Below are 21675 nucleotides of genomic sequence, written 5' to 3' on the forward strand. Positions count from 1 at the left end.
TGAGAATGAAATAGCGCGTCCCGTTTTGAATCAATACTGTACGGGATTTATCCCGTATTTTTTTTATCATTTTTTTTTTTTAAAGCAGCGTGTCATGCAAATCATCCCACACGCATTTTATGAAGATGCCTCCTTTCCTACTTTTGATTGGGTAATACTTGATGTCATCGTTAGTTTGATTGGTCTTTTTAACTGTCCAGTGAGGAGGGCGTGTCTTTTAAGTACAGTCTGCAAAGTGTTGGCACTGAGATGTGGCGTCAGCGCCATAGTTGAAGTCCCTAACGTTGCGGTCAGCAAGTCGGCTAACATCCGCCATGTGCCGTCTTTCAGTTGCGAGAAGCAGATCATAGAATGGTTGAAACTGTTGCCCTTAACGTTGCGCCACGGCGTGTGGTTCGTTTATACCTCGTGTCTTCTCATTAAACTTTTATCTCGCGAATATGTTATTGCAATCCGCAGCGGGAGCGTTTCTATAAACTTAATTTAAACTTACGTTTTACACCGTGCTTTGTTTCCCTTATGAACATGCTTGTATGCTTCACTCGCTCCGTTCTCAATTGTTTAATTAATTTTTTGCTCTTCGCTGTTTCCGGCTGTTCCTCCATTTCCCCCTACTTCGTTCTTTTATCTCGCGAATATGTTATTGCAATCCTTAACGGGAGCGTTTCAATAAACTGATTGAAAATAGTTTTGCATTTACCTTTTTAGTAAAAGGCGAGCTTTTAAGCCTGAGAAATCACCCCGTAAATGCACACGTTTAATTGCACATGTGTTAATATGTATGGTTACACAGTATTAAAAGACAGTGAACAACGTCAGTTACCTTTGTTCCTGCGTTTGATAAAAGGTGAGCTTTTAAGCCTGAGAAATCACCCCGTAAATGCACACGTTTAATTGCACATGTGTTAATATGTATGCTTACACAGTATTAAAAGACAGTCAAAAATTAACGTCATTTACCTTCGTTCCCGCGTGTGACTCGTGCTGTAAATCTCTTCCTTGTTTTTAGTTCACGTGATTACGTAGGAGGCGTGATGACGCGATACGTGACTCCGCCTCCTCCATTACAGTGTATGGACAAAAAATATGTTCCAGTTATGACCATTACGCTTTGAATTTCGAAATGAAACCTGCCTAACTTTTGTAAGTAAGCTGTAAGGAATGAGCCTGCCAAATTTCAGCCTTCCACCTACACGGGAAGTTGGAGAATTAGTGATGAGTCAGTCAGTCAGTCAGTCAGTGAGTGAGTCAGTCAGTGAGGGCTTTGCCTTTTATTATTATAGATATATATACACATATATATATATATAATATATACACACACACATATATATTATATATATATATATATATATATATATATATATATATATATATATATATATACATATATATATATATATACACACATATATATATATATTATACACACATATATATGTGTGTATAATATATATGTATATGTGTGTATATATATATATATATATATATATATATATATGTGTGTGTGTGTATATATATCTATACTAATAAAAGGCAAAGCCCTCACTGACTCACTGACTGACTGACTGACTGACTGATTGACTGACTGACTGACTCATCACTAATTCTGCAACTTCCCGTGTAGGTGGAAGGCTGAAATTTGGCAGGCTGATTCCTTACAGCTTACTTACAAAAGTTAGGCAGGTTTCATTTCGAAATTCAACACGTAATGGTCATAACTGGAACCTCTTTTTTCACAATATACTGTAATGGACGGCAGCTCGATGGCCGTGGGAGGAGGAGTTGAGTGTCACGTCATCACGCCTCCCACGTAATCACGTGAAAAGACTGTGAACGCAGTAGGGACAAATGAAGGAGGAGCCGCAAACAGCGAAGAACAAAAAATTCATTAAACAATTGAGAAGGGAGCGAGTGAAGCATACAAGCATGTTCATAAGGGAAACAAAGCACGGTGTAAAACGTAAGTTTAAATTAAGTTTATAGAAATGCTCCCGCTGCAGATTGCAATAACGTGAAAAAACTGTGAATGCAGTAGGGACAAATGAAGGAGGAGCCGCAAACAGCGAATAACAAAAAATTCATTAAACAATTGAGAAGGGAGCGAGTGAAGCATACAAGCATGTTCATAAGGGAAACAAAGCACGGTGTAAAACGTAAGTTTAAATTAAGTTTATAGAAACGCTCCCGCTGCGGATTGCAATAACATATTCGCGAGATAAAAGTTTAATGAGAAGACACGAGGTATAAACGAACCACACACCGTAGCGCAACGTTAGGGGCAACAATTTCAACCATTCTATGATCTGCCTCTTGCAACTGAATGACGGCACATGGCGGATGTTAGCCCACTTGCTGACCGCAACGTTAGGGGCTTCAACTCTGGCGCTGACGATATTCGATTCTCGAGAGGGGATGCAGTGAGTGTGAATGCCTGATGAGCCCAGAATTAAGGAGAAACACGTGTCGCATACTCTTTGCATTATTTGAAAGTAAACTATTAAAACCATTCTATGATCAGCTTCTGGGAACAGAAAGAGGGCACGTGGCGGATGTAAGGCGACTTCCTCACCAACCACAAGCGTAACCTGGCAGGTAACCATCCATACAGTCAGATTGTGATTCAGAAAACGAATGCCATGAATTTAATTACCACGATCTACATACTGTCAAATAAACGAAACACACGCCGTAGCAGGACAGCTGTGAAAAGCGAGGTTCACAAAAAAACAGATCCTTAACAAATTGTTATTGGTATATTTTCGATCCGTTTAAAAAGGTTTTATTTTCTTCTTAAAAAATTAAAAGCAGTACTTCGCCGCAACGAAGCGCGAGAATTTGGCTATATATATCTGCTTCTCACAATTAAAAGAGGGCACGTGGCTGATTTTAGACGACTTCATGACCAAACATAAGTGTTACCTCCCAGGTAGGGTTACCACTTTTAATACAAAAAAATAAGGGACGCATACTGCAGCGGGTGCCACATCCCAGTGCCAACAGTTTGCAGACTCTACTTAAAAGACCCGCCCTCCTCACTCGACAGTTAAAAAGACCAATCAAACTAACAATGACGTCAAGTATTACCCAATCAAAAGTAGGAAAGGAGGCATCTTCATAAAATGCGTGTGGGATGATTTGTATGAGACGCTGCTTTAAAAAAAATGATAAAAAAAATACGGGACAAATTCCGTCCCGTATTGATTCAAAACGGGACACGCAATTTCATTCTCAAATACGGGACGATTCCGTATTTTAAAGGACGGGTAGCAACCCTACAGTGCCAGGTAACCACCCATACAATCGGATTGTGATTCAGACTAGGAATACAATGAATGTAATTACCCCGATCTACATACAAGGCAAAAGTCTTGCAACATTCAAAGATGATGGCTTGGGATAAGTACACCATAGAACATAAAAGAGCTTATGAAGCCTTGAACCGAAAAAAGCAAGATCTCAGAGATCGTAAAAAAAAAAAATAGGAGGTAATGTCGTTTTACTCGCTGTAGATTTTAGTCAAACATTACCAGTTATTTCACGAGGGAGACCAGCAGATGAACTCAACGCGTGTTTAAAATCCATGCTTCTCCCACGCTCGGTTATATGTCGCGTGTTCTCGGGTAGGTGCACCAAAAAATGTATACATTTAAGCATGTAATGAGCAAACAAAAAATGAGGTATACCCAAAGGCACTGCAGTAGTACTTAATGTACCTTTACTTCTTAAATGTTAATGTTTTACTGTTTAATAATTTATACGCTTCTTATATGTTGTTCAAATTCTTTTATCAAAATACCAGTGACAGCGCAATGCACGATAACGTGGAGTGAATACACCATACGCATCCGCCCACGGCCGCCCTGGTCTGCGCAGATAGGAGTTGATTCTACAATAAAATAAAATAAAGATAAAAACCCAGGATTGTTTCCTGCCTTGTGCCCTGTGTTGGCTGGGATTGGCTCCAGCAGACCCCCGTGACCCTGTGTTCGGATTCAGCGGGTTGGAAGATGGATGGATGGATAAAAAGAGTAATACAATCATCACCCATAAAGCGGATAGTAGACGTGACGTTCTATATGTGTACCAGATTTCAAGTCAATAGGTGAAACAGTTTTCGAGCTACAGGTGATTTAAAATCCTGGACAGACAAACGAATAGCCACGGTAGCACATTACAGAAGAAGATTTTACTGTTTAATAATTTATATTTATATGAAATGTGCTTCTTATATATTTCTTCATATTCTCATATGATAATGATGTTAATGTTGTTTATATTGATTTCTATGTTATTGAAACTGCATGTATGTGTGTATATGTATGTATATATATATATATATATCTATAATAATAAAAGGCAAAGCCCTCACTGACTGACTCACTCACTGACTGACTGACTGACTGACTCATCACTAATTCTCCAACTTCCCGTGTAGGTGGAAGGCTGAAATTTGGCAGGCTCATTCCTTACAGCTTACTTACAAAAGTTAGGCAGGTTTCATTTCGAAATTCAAAGCGTAATGGTCATAACTGGAACATATTTTTTGTCCATACACTGTAATGGAGGAGGCGGAGTCACGTATCGCGTCATCACGCCTCCTACGTAATCACGTGAACTAAAAACAAGGAAGAGATTTACAGCACGAGTCACACGCGGGAACGAAGGTAAATGACGTTAATTTTTGACTGTCTTTTAATACTGTGTAAGCATACATATTAACACATGTGCAATTAAACGTGTGCATTTACGGGGTGATTTCTCAGGCTTAAAAGCTCACCTTTTATCAAACGCGGGAACAAAGGTAACTGACGTTGTTCACTGTCTTTTAATACTGTGTAACCATACATATTAACACATGTGCAATTAAACGTGTGCATTTACGGGGTGATTTCTCAGGCTTAAAAGCTCGCCTTTTACTAAAAAGGTAAATGCAAAACTATTTTCAATCAGTTTATTGAAACGCTCCCGTTAAGGATTGCAATAACATATTCGCGAGATAAAAGAACGAAGTAGGGGGAAATGGAGGAACAGCCGGAAACAGCGAAGAGCAAAAAATTAATTAAACAATTGAGAACGGAGCGAGTGAAGCATACAAGCATGTTCATAAGGGAAACAAAGCACGGTGTAAAACGTAAGTTTAAATTAAGTTTATAGAAACGCTCCCGCTGCGGATTGCAATAACATATTCGCGAGATAAAAGTTTAATGAGAAGACACGAGGTATAAACGAACCACACGCCGTGGCGCAACGTTAAGGGCAACAGTTTCAACCATTCTATGATCTGCTTCTCGCAACTGAAAGACGGCACATGGCGGATGTTAGCCGACTTGCTGACCGCAACGTTAGGGACTTCAACTATGGCGCTGACGCCACATCTCAGTGCCAACACTTTGCAGACTGTACTTAAAAGACACGCCCTCCTCACTGGACAGTTAAAAAGACCAATCAAACTAACGATGACATCAAGTATTACCCAATCAAAAGTAGGAAAGGAGGCATCTTCATAAAATGCGTGTGGGATGATTTGCATGACACGCTGCTTTAAAAAAAAAAATGATAAAAAAAATACGGGATAAATCCCGTCCAGTATTGATTCAAAACGGGACGCGCTATTTCATTCTCAAACGCGGCACGATTCCGTATTTTAAAGGACGGGTGGCAACCCTACAGTGCCAGGTAACCACCCATACAATCAGATTGTGATTCAGACTAGGAATGCAATGAATGTAATTACCCCGATCTACATACAAGGCGAAAGTCTTGCAACATTCAAAGATGATGGTTTGGGATAATTAGTACTTATTAAGTACACCATGGCACATAAAAGAGCTTATGAAGCCTTGAACCGAAAAAAGCAAGATCTCAGAGATCGTAAAAAAAAAAAAGGAGGTGATGTCGTTTTACTCGCTGTACATTTTAGTCAAACATTACCAGTTATTCCACGAGGGAGACCAGCAGATGAACTCAACGCGTGTTTAAAATCCATGCTTCTCCCACGCTCAGTTATATGTCGCGTGTTCTCGGGTAGGTACACCAAAAAATGTATACATTTAAGCATGTAATGGGCAAACAAAAAATGAGGTATACCCGAAGGCACTGCAGTAGTACTCAATGTAACTTTACTTCTTAAATGTTAATGTTTTACTGTTTAATAATTTATACGCTTCTTATATATTGTTCAAATTCTTTTATCAAAATACCAGTGGCAGCGCAATGCACGATAACATGGAGTGAATACACCATACGCATCTGCCCACGGCCGCCCTGGTGTGCGCAGATAGGAGTTGATTCTAAAATAAAATAAACATAAAAAGAGTAATACAATCATCACCCATAAAGCGGATAGCAGACGTGACGTATTATATGTGTACCAGATTTCAAGTCAATAGGTGAAACGGTTTGCAAGATACAGGTGATTTAAAATCCTGGACAGACCAACGAAAAGCCACGGTAGCAAATTATAGAAGAAGATTTTACTCTTTAATAATTTATATTTATATGAAATGTGCTTCTTATATATTACTTCATATTCTCATATGATAATGATGTTAATGTTGTTTATATTGATTTCTATGTTATTGTAAGTGCATCTATGTGTGTATATGTATGTATGTATGTATATATATATATATATATGACAGCAACACTCATAACAATGACAACACAATTACATTGACAATCATGTTACGTTATTTTTAAAATGTTTCCTTTACTTTTTCATAACCTCAGTAACACACTACTTCTCCGCTGCGAAGCACGGGTATTTTGCTAGTATATATATATATATATATATATATATATATATATATATATACATACATATATACATACATACATATACATACATATATACATACATACATATACATACATACATACATACATACATATACACATACATACATACATACATATATATATATATATATATATATATATATATATATATATATATATATATATATATATATATTATATACACACATATATATACATATATACACATATATATATACACACATATATACATATATATATATATATATATATACACACATATATATACATATATATATATATATACACATATATATACACATACATATACACATATACATATATATATATATATATATATATTTGAAATATATTTATATATATATATATATATTTGAAATATATTTGTGTATATATATATATATATATATATGTGTATATATATATATGTGTATATATATATATATATATATATATATATATATATATATGTGTATATGTGTATATATATATATGTGTGTGTATATATATATATATGTGTGTATAATATATATATATGATCTGCTCCTCACAAACTGAGGGCACCGTGGCGGATGTTAGCAGATGGCTGGCCAACCACAAGCGTTACCTGGTAGATAACCACCCATACAATCAGATTGTGACACAGACTACGAATGCCGTGAATATATATATATATCTATATATATACATACATACATATACACACATACATGCACTTACAATAACATAGAAATCAATATAAACAACATTAACATCATTATCATATGAGAATATGAAGTAATATATAAGAAGCACATTTCATATAAATATAAATTATTAAACAGTAAAATCCTCTTCTATAATTTGCTACCGTGGCTATTCGTTTGTCTGTCCAGGATTTTAAATCACCTGTAGCTCTCAAACCGTTTCACCTATTGACTTGAAATCTGGTACACATATAGTACGTCACGTCTGCTATCCGCTTTATGGGTGATGATTGTATTACTCTTTTTATCTTTATTTTGTTTTATTGTAGAATCAACTCCTATCTGCGCACACCAGGGCGGCCGTGGGCGGATGCGTATGGTGTATTCACTCCATGTTATCGTGCATTGCGCTGTCACTGGTATTATGATAAAAGAATTTGAACAACATATAAGAAGCGTATAAATTATTAAACAGTAAAACATTAACATTTAAGAAGTAAAGTTACATTGCGTACTACTGCAGTGCCTTCGGGTATACCTCATTTTTTTCTTTGCCCATTACATGCTTAAATGTATACATTTTTTGGTGTACCTACCCGAGAACACGCGACATATAACCAACCGTGGGAGAAGCATGGATTTTAAACACGCGTTGAGTTCATCTGCTGGTCTCCCTCGTGGAATAACTGGTAATGTTTGACTAAAATCTACAGCGAGTAAAACGACATTACCTCCTTTTTTTTTTTTTTTACGATCTTTGAGATGTTGCTTTTTTCGGTTCAAGGCTTCATAAGCTCTTTTATGTTCCATGGTGTACTTATCCTAAACCATCATCTTTGAATGTTGCAAGACTTTCGCCTTGTATGTAGATCGGGGTAATTACATTCATTGCATTCCTAGTCTGAATCACAATCTGATTGTATGGGTGGTTACCTGGCAGGTAATGGTTATGCTTGGTCATCAAGTCCTCTAACATCCGCTACGTGCCCTCTTTTAATTGTGAGAAGCAGATATATATAGCCAAATTCTCGCGCTTCGTTGCGGCGAAGTACTGCTTTTAATTTTTTATTAAGAAGAAAAGAAAACCTTTTTAAACGGATCAAAAATATACCAATAACAATTTGTTAAGGATCTGTTTTTTTGTGAAGCTCCCTTTTCACAGCTGTCGCAGTACGGCGTGTGTTTCGTTTATTTGACAGTATGTAGATCGTGGTAATTACATTCATGGCATTCGTTTTCTGAATCACAATCTGATTGTATGGGTGGTTACCTGCCAGGTCACGCTTGTGGTTTGTCAGCAAGTCGCCTTACGTCCGCCACGTGCCCTCTTTCTGTTCCCAGAAGCAGATCATAGAATGGTTTTAATAGTTTACTTTCAAATAATGCAAAGAGTATGCGACATGTGTTTCTCCCTAATTCTGGGCTCATCAGGCGTACACACTCACTGCATCCCCTCTCGGGAATCGAATCTCTATCGTCAGCGCCAGAGGTGAAGCCCCTAACGTTGCGCTACGGCGTGTGGTTCGTTTATACCTCGTGTCTTCTCATTAAACTTTTATCTCGCAAATATGTTATTGCAATCCGCAGCGGGAGCGTTTCTATAAACTTAATTTAAACTTACGTTTTACACCGTGCTTTTTTCCCTTATGAAGATGCTTGTATGCTTCACTCGCTCACTTCTTATTGTTTCGCTCCCTTCTCAATTGTTTAATGAATTTTTTGTTCTTCGCGGTTTGCGGCTTTTCCTTCATTTCTCCCTACTGCGTTCTTTTATCTCGCGAATGTTATTGCAATCCGCAGCAGGAGCGTTTCTATAAACTTAATTTAAACTTACGTTTTATACCGTGCTTTGTTTCCGTTATGAAGATGCTTGTATGGTTCACTCGCTCGCTTCTTATTGTTTCGCTCCCTTCTCAATTGTTTAATGAATTTTTTGTTCTTCGCTGTTTGCGGCACCAGAGTTGAAGCCCCTAACGTTGCGGTCAGCAAGTCGGCTAACATCCGCCATGTGCCGTCTTTCAGTTGCGAGAAGCAGATCATAGAATGGTTTTAATAGTTTACTTTCAAATAATGTAAAGAGTATGCGACACGTGTTTCTCCCTAATTCTGGACTCATCAGGCGTACACACTCACTGCATCCGCTCTCGGGAATCGAATCTCGAACGTCAGCACCAGAGGTGAAGCCCCTAACGTTGCGCTACGGCGTGTGGTTCGTTTATACCTTGTGTCTTCTCATTAAACTTTTATCTCGCGAATATGTTATTGCAATCCGCAGCGGGAGCGTTTCTATAAACTTAATTTAAACTTACGTTTTACACGGTGCTTTTTTCCCTTATGAAGATGCTTGTATGCTTCACTCACTCGCTTCTTATTGTTTCGCTCCCTTCTCAATTGTTTAATGAATTTTTTGTTCTTCGCTGTTTGCGGCTCCTCCTTCATTTCTCCCTACTGCGTTCACAGTCTTTTCACGTGATTACGTGGGAGGCGTGAAGACGTGACACTCAACTCCTCCTCCCACGGCCATCGAGCTGCCGTCCATTACAGTATATTGTGAAAAAAGAGGTTCCAGTTATGACCATTACGCGTTGAATTTCGAAATGAACCTGCCTAACTTTTGTAAGTAAGCTGTAAGGAATCAGCCTGCCAAATTTCAGCCTTCCACCTACACGGGAAGTTGCAGAATTAGTGATGAGTCAGTCAGTCAGTCAGTCAGTCAGTGAGGGCTTTGCCTTTTATTAATTAGTATAGATATAGATATAGATATATATATATAAAATCCTAAGCAATATCCTAAAAGTGCAATGATTTTGTGCAACGATTTTATTTCACATTTTTATGTCACGTTTTTATGTAACGTTTCTGTCACGCTTAAATCTGGCTTATTTTAAAATCTACATATATATGTTTGGTATCATTCTTTTCAGAATTTATCGAACTTTAATGTGATTGATAGATTTTCAGATTCTTATTCTGTTTTTAAATTATAAAGTAAAAAATATCAAGAACTCACCTCCCTCAAGACAAGACTTTGTGTCAAGAGATTTAATCACGCCCAGGGCTGGAAATAAAAGAAAAAGAGTATGACAGCTGCTGTACAGGCATTTAAATGTTTGAAGCACCATGCTAGATGCAGATCACGTGGCACAGCAGCAGCCAGCCAGCAGCTGATAGAGCAATGAGGTGGGTAAAAAAAACTGCATTTATTTCCCATTGTATCACCATTTAAGATGGGTTTCGGAGGAGCGACTTTAAATATCTGTAAAGATATTTAGCCACATTGTGTCATTGAAAACAACTGACAAGAAACCTACTGCATGTGTTAGAGCCACCAACATACATACATTTGAGTGAAATGGCTGTCCTGAAGCTTTATGAAGATGAGAAAGGCACCATTGTCATTTCACTTAAGTCGGCTAAAAGAGTAGCACAAACTTGCGATAGTTGGCCATCCAGAGCGATTGATTCATACATGAAAATTACACCTATTCCTTTTTCTCAAAATCCATTGATCTTTTAAAACGTGCTTGCTGAGGAGTATCCCCTTTTGACTGACCAGGCCAAGCAATATCTCTGCAGAGCATTCCAACTGCTAATGACATTATTATAACAAAAAAAGGAGTTGCCTCATACCAAAACAGGTAGAGCAACAGAAAAATTAGGCAGTTCTCAAGAACTAAAAAAGTGTAATTATTTACCTCTATTCTCTTAACATTAACATGACTAAGTTAATGTAAAAGGCCTACAATTCAAGGCTTATCTCTGGGCCTTTGTGCAATATTGATGTATGGTTTATAGTTCTGTTTTCACTTTTTAGTAGCCCATATGGATACAAATAACAATGGGTTTTATTATAATGTAAATAAGATTGGAAACCGGTGATCACTGATTGTAATTGTCATTTATGGCATTTGAAGAGCTAGTAATTAAAAAACAGAAGTGAAATGCATTAGGTCACTGTTAATTTGCTATGAAACAAAGTACATTGCTGTGGATTACCTATATAGGTCACAGAAAGTATTAATATAAAATGCAAACACATGACCCCAGTACAAAACCTTGACATCATATAGTAACTGAATCAATTTTGAATCAAAGTCAAATAGAATTGGGCCCTTGAGAAACAGAATTGTATTCAATTTGGAAATATATGACAATAACCAGGCCTATTGGCTATCTTTGTACTGTATTTTATTTTGTAACTGGCTCTTATGTGCCTGCCTACCTTACCAATACCAGTTCTAATATGTGTTCTCACTTTTCTCTTAATCTATTTTTATGTAAATTTAACCATTTTATCTTTTCTGAATTAATGTCTGAACTTTTGCAAGGACTTCCCAGTGCTAGGTTATCTCTCTGCAATTTTATTTGGCTATACACAAATTTGCCAACTCATTGTTATTTGTATACTTTAGTGTTTATGTACTTGCATTCTATTTCTGCCTTTGACAACAACTAAAAAGAAAAAAAGACTATCAAGATTAGGTAAGTGATTCAGTATATATTTACACACTACTTTATTCACTCAAGAACAAACCTATTGTCTGTATTGACTGAAATGGCCCATTGGCTCTTTCTCTCCATTTTACAGTGTGTTGCAGTGCTGTTTATCACATTTTGAGCACAGAAATCTCCTTACACAAAAATGCTAACTATATAAAAATGTGTAATACATCAACTGTAAAAAAAGATTATAGCAAGAACTGAAAGTATAAATAAACTGGCTGTCTGTGATGTATCCCTCTTTCTGTTACGTCTTCATAAATGAGTATGTCAACTGGTAGGTTTTTATGACGTCATATTTTTTGTCTAGGGCAGCGCAATGGCTAATCAGTTAAGTTCTCACAGTTCCAGGAGACTGGATTTAAATCTCAGTGTAGTCGCGATCTACATAATTTTTCTTTCTTCCCAAAACTATACAAATTCAACTTTTAATGCAATGCAATAATTGCATAGTTAGATCTGGACCACCCTATAGTAGTTTAACTGACCATTTTAAAATGGTCCTGTTTAAGTAACTGTGCTTCATGATGGACAGTTGTCCTGTCCAGGATTTGATCTCGCCTTACGCCAGATGCTGCCCAAAGAAGCTGCTGTATTACATGAATGGGTTTATCACTAGAATAGATTTTCAAGCAGTAACAAGCCACATTATTAAATACCAAGTTTCATTATCTGTTAGGCCTGGCTGCTAATTACGAAACTGGTTGGAACGAAAACCTCCAGCTACTGGTCTGTATTCAGGTCTGTAATTGTGAACTTCTGTTCTGAAGAATCCAATTTTGAGTCCCATTCCTATAACCTTGTACTGTATTTGCGTTTGTACGTTTTCTCATACCTGTATATATATATATATATATATTTTTTTTTTTTTTTCATTTTACCGTGGCTTCCTCCAACATCTCACACACGTGACGTTAGATAAATGATATTTCTGAAAAGGTAGGTTTCTGTGAGAATGTGTATGTGAAACAGGAACTCCTATAAAGATTTATTCTTCCAATCAGCCTCTACTTTCAAATACACACAAGCATTTTTTGTAACTTACCGGAACGATGTGCCTTCAGCATAATGAACATTTACAACCTCTTAAAGTGCAAGCCTTCCCTTCAACTTTCCTATTTGCACATCAACTATTACCTACAGAAAATCAGAACCCGAACCAACCTGAATGTGGTACTGTTACTCATCGGTAGCCACCTTGCTTCTCCCTTGTTTTGAGTTTTTTTTAACAAGGAAAGCACGCGCGGTAAAGCCAACCCATTGGTTAATACGAAGCGATTTGATTGGGCAAGAGTATTGGTTGTATAACATAAGGGGCGGGATAACACCAAGAGAGTATTTGTGGGTAAAGAAGCGCTACCAGATTGTTAAGGGAGCTGATCTTCTCAGAGGCTCCGAATTCAGTGGAAGAAGGCCGAAATATAAAGCAAACGTTTTTTAGCTTTCTTATTTCTTATGCAACATTTATCGAATATACTGGATGCCAAATGTAAAATATTATTACGATGTACAACCATCTGCTAAAACATTTCTTACTGTCAAGATCTGCACTAAATAATTAATTTAAAAGTGTAAAATTTATCGGGTGGTTGAAATAGATTAATGTAGCCTTCCAACAAGTAACTAATTTTAGTTTTCTGATTTTTTCCACTTCGACTACTGTATGAATTTAATGAGTGGTTACGCATCCGTAAAACTAAGAGCTGCATTCTGTTCTAGTTCTTCTCAGTAATATGTTATGGCAAAGCGCAATTTTTTTCCTGATTGCCTTCTTTTTTCCCATTTTCTTTAACGAATGCAAATGAATTGTTGCTTTATTTACTGGCTGCTTGGAAGGGAAAAAAACTTTCATTGGAGCGTATGCATGGTTTCTTTACAAGCTGATCTTTCTTATTAATTTAAAGTCCTGTTGTCACTTAAGGATTAAATTAGAGGGATACATTTTCATTATATTAGAATGGGGATATGAATATATTTACATTTAGACCTGCTATATTCATTTCCCTGTTAAGCTGTAAAGTGCTAGAAAGTAATGTTTATAAGGTTAAGCATTCATCTGGGGGGTATTTTTCGTACGTCGCTTAAACCATCCGAGATCAAGTGCCTCATCTTGAATGAGTTAATGCCAGTGAAACTCATCCAGATAAGTCGGTTTTTCAAACGCAGCTGTGTATTAGATTAGTGTAGCTGGATCTAATCATACGAGATGAATGCGCGCGCCCGCGCTGAGTGAAAAGCCCATATATATTGAGTCTAGAAAACATGATCACCAAGTCTTTGATAGGCTGTAACAAAATGACGAAAGAACGGGCGCATTTTTTTTTCACACACGCGGCGCAAGACCTTTTATTCGAAGGACACGAAGAATTTCAAGATTTAATTTACACAAGGGGTAACACTGCAAAAGCAGCCCAGACCAGAAAAGACGGCTGGCAAAAAGTGGCCGAAAAAATTAAACGCTAAGTAGTGTACATTGTACTTAGTGAATGCAGCGTTTCATTTCCTATGTGTCAGATTAATTATTATTTAATATGTCATAATTCCAGATCAAACGTGAGCACAAGGAGAACATGGGAACAGGTTAAAGTGAAGTACAAGAATATACTTCAAACTGGTAAATATTGGTATATAACTATTTAAAGAATTGTTGACATGAAGAATCATATATAATATAAAAAACATTAATTTTAAAGCTAATAAGGAGGCAGACAAGCAAAAAACAGGTGGAGGTCCACGCGGTCCAGACCTAACCCCTGCAGAAGAGTTGGCTCTCCAGCAAAATGCCCAACGCCCTGTTTCTGAGGGCATTCCAGGGGGAAGCTCCTCCTCAGAACCAGTGGCAGGAAGTAGTGGTCACTTCATTTCAGGTAAAGGATGGTCATTGCATATTTGTCCTCCATGTGTGCTATAGGTATGTTCCATATAGCCCTCTTTTTTGTTGGGTCAGTTGCAAGGAATGTCATATCCCTTGAACCTGTGTCTGACCAACGAGATATTAACGAAGGTCAAATATTTGATGAAGACACTGTGTCTGATTATTCATCAGGAGGAGAGGTACACTTTCCAAATAATGTTTGATCAAACTCCACTCTGATCAGTTCCATGTGACCCAATCACATTTGGAATTCCTGGTAATGAGAATGTTAGGCTGATTGAGATTCTTCGTGGAACTGTGGGTGTTTTAGCCTGTGTTTTACCTACCTGCAATGGCATGAAACGCCTCTTTTATTGTCTGCACACGCAGGTGTCCAGGAAACACAATGAAAACCTGAAGGAAATATTTCAGAGCCAAACAGACTTTACGAATTGCCTGGCAAACTGCACTTTTCGATAGATGTTCCGCATCGCCTACAGTATATAAAAAAGTGCCGCTTGCAAGAAACCTCAAAGCAATGCCTACTGTCTGTGTGGTTGTGAGAGCCCGACTTCGCCGAGTTTGACTTCGAATATACGGAGCTAATAAATCTTTGAGGTACAATATTCCCCCTCGGCTAAAGCGGTATCTTTCGTACAGAATTTCCTCCGGGGGCAATAAAGGATCTTGCCGATCACGCAAAACCCTCTTTATATGAAATTCTCTTCCTATAATTTGCACACCAATATCAATTGGTCGCTCATTCATGAACGGCGAAGCCCTGACTGGATGACTTCCACACCGTCACTGATCACGTGTGTAAACTAATCCTTGTTTACGCAGAACAAACCTGCTCCGATCAGGTTTGTGGATTTGGATGTGTTGCTATGACAACACTTCCAGCAAGAGTTTCAAAAAACCGACAGATCCAGGATCAGGCCAAATCGTCAACAATTACATCCGGCTAAGCGAGTAATCCACGTACGAAAAATACCCCCCTGAGAGGAAGCAAGATTGTTATTGTTTTGATTTGGACCTGCCACGTGCTAGCAAAAAAAGGCAAATATCGGGCACTACAGCAGGAGATCAAGAAATCATTTGAAAGATCAAAAGAGAAATCGCCGGTGATGTCAAAATAAAGAGAAAACAATTTTTGAATACTACTCCATCATTAAAATAAAAGGGAATTTAGACGCACAAGGGTAAATAATGGAAATTGAGATGGTATTAAACTAAATAACAATATATTTAAAGGAAGAACTAAAATGGCTCATGCAGAGATTAAACCACGTTCTGTGTTCATTAGTTTTGAAATAAGACATGCTTCATATGAAAAATTATTCATACCAAAAATAAACATAAGCCACAGTGTTAACTGCGTTGAAATGAAATACATATACAAGTGGGACATTTGATTTTGTCACGGTTTATCGATCGATTCCTTTTCACAACGAGACTCAGTTTTATTGTCAGTCTTAAATGAAATAAAAATGCGTACTGCATTTTAATTCATGTTCATAGATCGCATGTCATAACTAAAAGAAAAGCTGACGTATTACAATTCGCTCAGCCGCAGTTCCGTTTCTATATGCAGGGAAAAACCTGGGGGTTGGTGGAAGAATTGGCACTCCAGCCACCATAAAAAGCTTCACACTGGTTCCATTCCATCTGAACTAGTGTGGTGCTGATGTGTCACCTGTTGTATGGCTGCACTCAGTTCCTAATATGGGATCCTGAGATGGTTTGTCGTGTGGTGGGTGTGTCAATGTGCTGTATCAGTTTGTGCTCCTAACTTCTCTCTCTCTCTCTCTTATAACAACACTAAATGGTCCTGTGCATATTGAAGCAACATAGTTGAGCTATATATTTATATAAAGTTTTGGAATACCTGATATCATTTAGAAATTACACTGTACTTTGTTTAAATTATTGCCTATCGAGGGCTTACGTTCTATAGTAATTGTTTGTTCATGATCTGAAATTTCAGAGTTAATTTCTACGTTTTAAATGATTTAATGTTACTGTACATACTAATCTGAATAGTGTGTGTTTGGGGGTTTTATTTTGAAGGAAATAATAAGTGTGAGACTTGCTCGGACACCATCAGACAGAGACCGCATCTTTATAAAATGCACGTTTATTTTTCTTCAACCAACACAACTGTCCTGCACAACACACTGTGCTCCTCGCCCAAATCACCTTTCTTACGGGCCTTTCTCTCAATGTCCCTGGGCCGCCTTTTCTCTCTCTACGGGAGCTTCGTCCAGCTCCCACTCCCGACTCCAGCTCACTGATTGGAGGGAGGTGGCCCCTTTTATCCTTACCCGGATGAGCTCCAGGTGCTCTGCCTGACGACACTTCCTGGTGTAGTGGAAGTGTCAGGAGAGCACCCGGAAGCACTCCGGGTGTCCCTGGAAGGATCGTCGTCCATAGGTGTGGTGGAAGTAAATGTGTCCCGGGCCCCATGAGGCTCGCGGCGCCCCCTGGCGGTGGGCACGGGCCCCAACGGGCTTGAGCCTCCCTGCTCCCCTTCCGTAGCCCTCTTCCAACCCAGGGTGGTTGCCCCCTCATGGCCCGGAGGACTAATGCGCCACCTCTCGGTCCTTCTAGGCGTCCCGGCTGGGTCTGTCCCCCAGCCTCCTGCGACATAAGGCATATTGATAGTTGATCATATGTACCTTAAGCATTTAGTTAATGTTTTATATTTTGATACAATTAAAGTGCCTCACAAAATTTATTTCTACACCAGACAGTTAAATATGCGCCACCTAGAATTATATGCCACACTAAGTAGAGTAACTTCCTAACTTGATAAGTAAATGAATTTACTATAAAAGATTACTATTTCTACATTTCACAGTGTTCAAAAAGTTGCACTTTAATGACGTGGAAAATGCTCCTATTTCTAAAGTGTTAATTATACACTTTCCAGTGTGGCCCCAAATGTACACTGGAAAAGTGTAAGATTTTACACCCATTGTTTTGATTAACATTAATTGACTTGCTGTGTAGATCAGTGTTTTTCAACCAGTGTGAAGTGGCACAGTGGTGTGCTGTGAGAGCTACCTAGGTGTGCTGTTGACATAATAGTACTGTATAGCACACTTGGGTCTGAACCTGAGAGGGACAAACTCTGCAGGTGGTCAAGATCTGTCTGCGGAGGATAGTTCTACCTGGAACAGCTGGCATAGAAGCAGTTCTGTGATTGTTATGTTGCAGACACAGCACTTGGAGCAGTTCAGACGTGTCTGAGTCCATCTGGCCTGGGTATGTGGTCGGCAGCGAGACACACAGCACTGGTGGATAGTGGCCATTCGAGTTGCCTCTGAGGCAGACGGGGACAGGCAAAAGGGCAAAACAGCTTGGAGATGCTCACTGAGTGTCATGTGTGTGAACGCTGATCTCAGAGCTCTGGTTGTCCCGCCTCTGGAGGCAGTAAAGCAAGTGTATAAGATATATACTGTATTTATGTTTGTGGTTAGTAAGATAGTAGTGTGCCTTTGGATGATTTCAGTTACAAAAATTGTGCCACTACAGGAAAAAAGGTTGGGAAACACTGATATAGATAAGTATGAGGATTTTTTTGGCAGGCTTTGTGAAATGACTCAATTTAATCAGAAAGTAATTGAGAAATTATGAGGCCTGAAGAAAAGGAGGGCAAAATTTATGTTCAAGGAAATATAAATATCCTGACTGTAAAGGTAGAATAAGATTTAAGTTGGACTTGTCCTGTGGGTGTAGTAAAAGACAGGTTGGGGACAAGTTATGTTTTAAGATGTGGGGATCTGTGGATCTTCTAATGAGTTTGTGCCCAGAAGAGGTAAGCCTGGCAAACTCCCGTAGGATTGGGCAGAATGGCAGCAAGTGTAGAATAAAATTAGGGTGGGAATGACTCTATGGGTGTGGGAAATGATAAACTGGGATTAAAGACTTGAGAAAAATCAGAAGACTAGTGATTGTATGTGGTTTTATGGAATACTGTGGAAGTGGCAAAGGACTGGGCATTCTATTAGCAGAGGTAGAATAAGATTTGTATTGGATTTCTGGATGTTTTATAGGACAGACGTAAGTTCATGTTATTGGAAGATTATGTAAGTGGAGATGCAGAGATTATGATGTGGGTTTTGGCAGAATGTGGAACTGGGCAAGTTGGCAGAGGATCGGGCAATTTAGAGATAAGTGTAGTAAAAAATTTGGGTGGCAGGTGTACCTGTTTCTTTGCACATCTATAGGGCAAGTTATGGGAAGAAAAGAAGACTGTGGATGCCCTGGACTGAAGTTTTCGACCATGGTAGAAATGGGAAGCTGGCATCAGATTGGGCGGCATGGTGGAAAGGGTATTATACATTTTAACTGGAATTTGTCCTATGGGTCTGGTACTGGACAGGCCAAGGTGTGCATTGGCACTATGATGAGGACCGAAAGAGCATGTGAAATGATCAGATAGACATGAAAGGCACTGTATAATAGGTAGACCAATGTGAAATGCACTACATAATAGATAAGTGCTGCTTCAGTTTGATCCACCCACATTTTTTTTCTCTAGTTGCCACTATTCATGAATGAGATCCAAGAGGTGGGCAATTAGCGATTTTAACTAAATACTGAATATAGTGAAACATTTGTTAGTGTCACCAAGCTTGGTTTCTTTGTAGCTTTTTATTCGAACCATCTTATTCAGACTATACTATATAGTTTTTTTCCCTTCTTTCAACAAGCAAGAGAATGAAATTGTCATTTAGATCACCAGCTTCCACCCATTCAATGAGAAGAAAGATCCTGTGCCTTATCGACTCCCTGCTCATCCTGAAGTACAATACACTCATGATTGGAATGCCTCTCTTCTCAACTGTTTGCACTCTTTGTCCACCATTTTGATGCTGATTGGTAATGCTTAAATTTAGTTTTGACACTGTTTTGTCTTGATAGAATCCTAAATTACTCTACTTTCCACTTTTGTATTCCTTATTGTGTAGACTTTACCAGAATGCCTCAAATTCCCTAGATTGACCACTGTTTATAAGGTATTGTACTTTATAACTTCTCCCCACCTTCCCTTCTAAATTGATAACTTCAGGCAATTTTATAAAATAAAAGGAAAAGGAGGAGTTAAGTTACATCTTACTGTATTATTAATATTCATAAAATAAGAATAAGGATCCGCTGTGGCAACCCCTAACGGGAGCAGCCAAAAGAAGACGATGAAGATTGAAAACCATACAACCTGATAAATGCTGCAAGGAGACTTTTAATTACTTAAATGTCCCTGGTCAAGTCATCATTTATAGTAGGATTTCTTCAGAATAGGCCGCACTTTTGCATTGTATTTTAAACTGACACAAAAAGTATGTGCCTTAGTGAAAGGCAATTGATAATGCCGTTGATTATGGTTTTTAATTATGATATGATAAAACCATGCAAAATGAAATAGCTCACTTGCATATGTATTGTGTTTCAATAGTTAATACATTGGATTGCATTTAATTTTGGCATGAATAATCTTCCATAGAAAGGTTGAGCATGAGGGGAAAAAGAATCTAATTTATAAATACAAATAAGGGAAACACCATCCTACAGGAATTAACCTCTTTAAAGGATTTATGGGTTTACAGTACATTGATATAATATTCTCATTGTCTGAGCAATGTTTGGAAACAAATGAAAAGATAAAATTGCAGGTTATATCATAAAAACTGTTGAATATAAATTAAGGGATGACATATAATTCACTAGTGAAGCTACATCTGGAGTATTGTGTGTAGTGCTTGTGTTATAAAAAAGACAGAGCAGCACTTGAAACTGTGCAGAGGAGAACAACCAAGTGCATCCCAGGACTTAAGGACATGTCCTACTCCAACTGACTCTGGGGATTAAACCTGTTTAGTCTCAAACAGAGAAGACCTAAAAAAGGTCTTTAATATCCTGAAATGCATCGATAAAGTTTATCCAATAGAACTTCTTTAGACTTGGCGGCACGGTGACGCAATGGTAGCGCTGCTTTTTTCACAGTAAGGAGACTTGGGTTCACTTTGAGTTCGAGTTTGCATGTTCTCCCCGTGTCTGCGTGGGTTTTCTCCCACAGTCCAAAGACATGTAGGTTAGGTGCATTGGCAATCCTAAATTGTCCCTGGTGTATGCTTGGTGTGTGCGTGTGTGTGTGTGTGTGTGTGTGTGTGTGTGTGTGTGTGCCCTGTGGTGGGCTGGCGCCCTGCCCGGGTTTGTTCCTGCATTGCACCCTGTGCTGGCTGGAATTGGCTCCAGCAGACCCCCATGACCCTGTGTTAGGATATAGCGGGTTGGATAATGACTGACTTCTTTAGACTTAATGGTAAAATGCATACTCATGGACACCAGTTGATATTAAAGTGGGTAGATTTAAGACTTAAACAAGAAAGCAGTTCTTCATTCAATGTGTTGTAGGAGTATGGAACTAACTTACCAAGTAATTTAGGTGAAGTAGAAATTGACAACCTTTAAGAAGTATGTGGATGAGATATTATGGCATCTCAACTATTATTCTAGCTAAATAAAAAAGACTGATGGATGGAATGGACTCCTTTTCGTTTGTTAAATTTCTTATGTTCTTATGTGGAGAAAAAACAGAGGACCCAAAGGAAAACACACACTTACATGACAAGTATGTGCAAACTACACATTGACATTGACTGGGCTCAGAATATTAATGCCAAATACTGTATATATGAGGCAGCAATATTATCTTCCTTAGTGAATTATACAAATAATTCTTTGAATTTTTAATTTGCTTGACAATCAAAGCAAAAATGTTTACTGCAGTCCTTCTGTCCTAGTTCAGTTGTTCTGCTCATTACACCA

The 21675-nt window shown here is 38.2% G+C and overlaps 2 protein-coding genes across 3 annotated transcripts in view; one reads left to right on the forward strand and one right to left on the reverse strand.

The window, feature by feature from the left end:
- Positions 1-13266, reverse strand: part of cpdp (CPD photolyase) — a 24189-nt gene extending 10923 nt beyond the window's left edge. Inside the window, exon 1 of one of the 2 annotated variants that reach the window (XM_028794947.2) lies at positions 13152-13266. Coding sequence is in view for 1 of the 2 variants with exons in the window: in XM_028794944.2 (XP_028650777.1) it covers positions 13152-13174 (23 nt within the window). In the remaining variant the exon portion in view is untranslated. The remainder of the gene's footprint in view (positions 1-13151) is intronic. The other variant, XM_028794944.2, reaches the window with a different exon arrangement.
- Positions 1-21675, forward strand: part of LOC114645508 (5-hydroxytryptamine receptor 3A-like) — a 67541-nt gene that overhangs the window by 26709 nt on the left and 19157 nt on the right. The gene's annotated exons all lie outside the window — the stretch shown is intronic.

Source organism: Erpetoichthys calabaricus, chromosome 2, assembly GCF_900747795.2.
Source record: "Erpetoichthys calabaricus chromosome 2, fErpCal1.3, whole genome shotgun sequence".
Classification (NCBI taxonomy): Eukaryota; Metazoa; Chordata; class Cladistia; order Polypteriformes; family Polypteridae; genus Erpetoichthys; species Erpetoichthys calabaricus.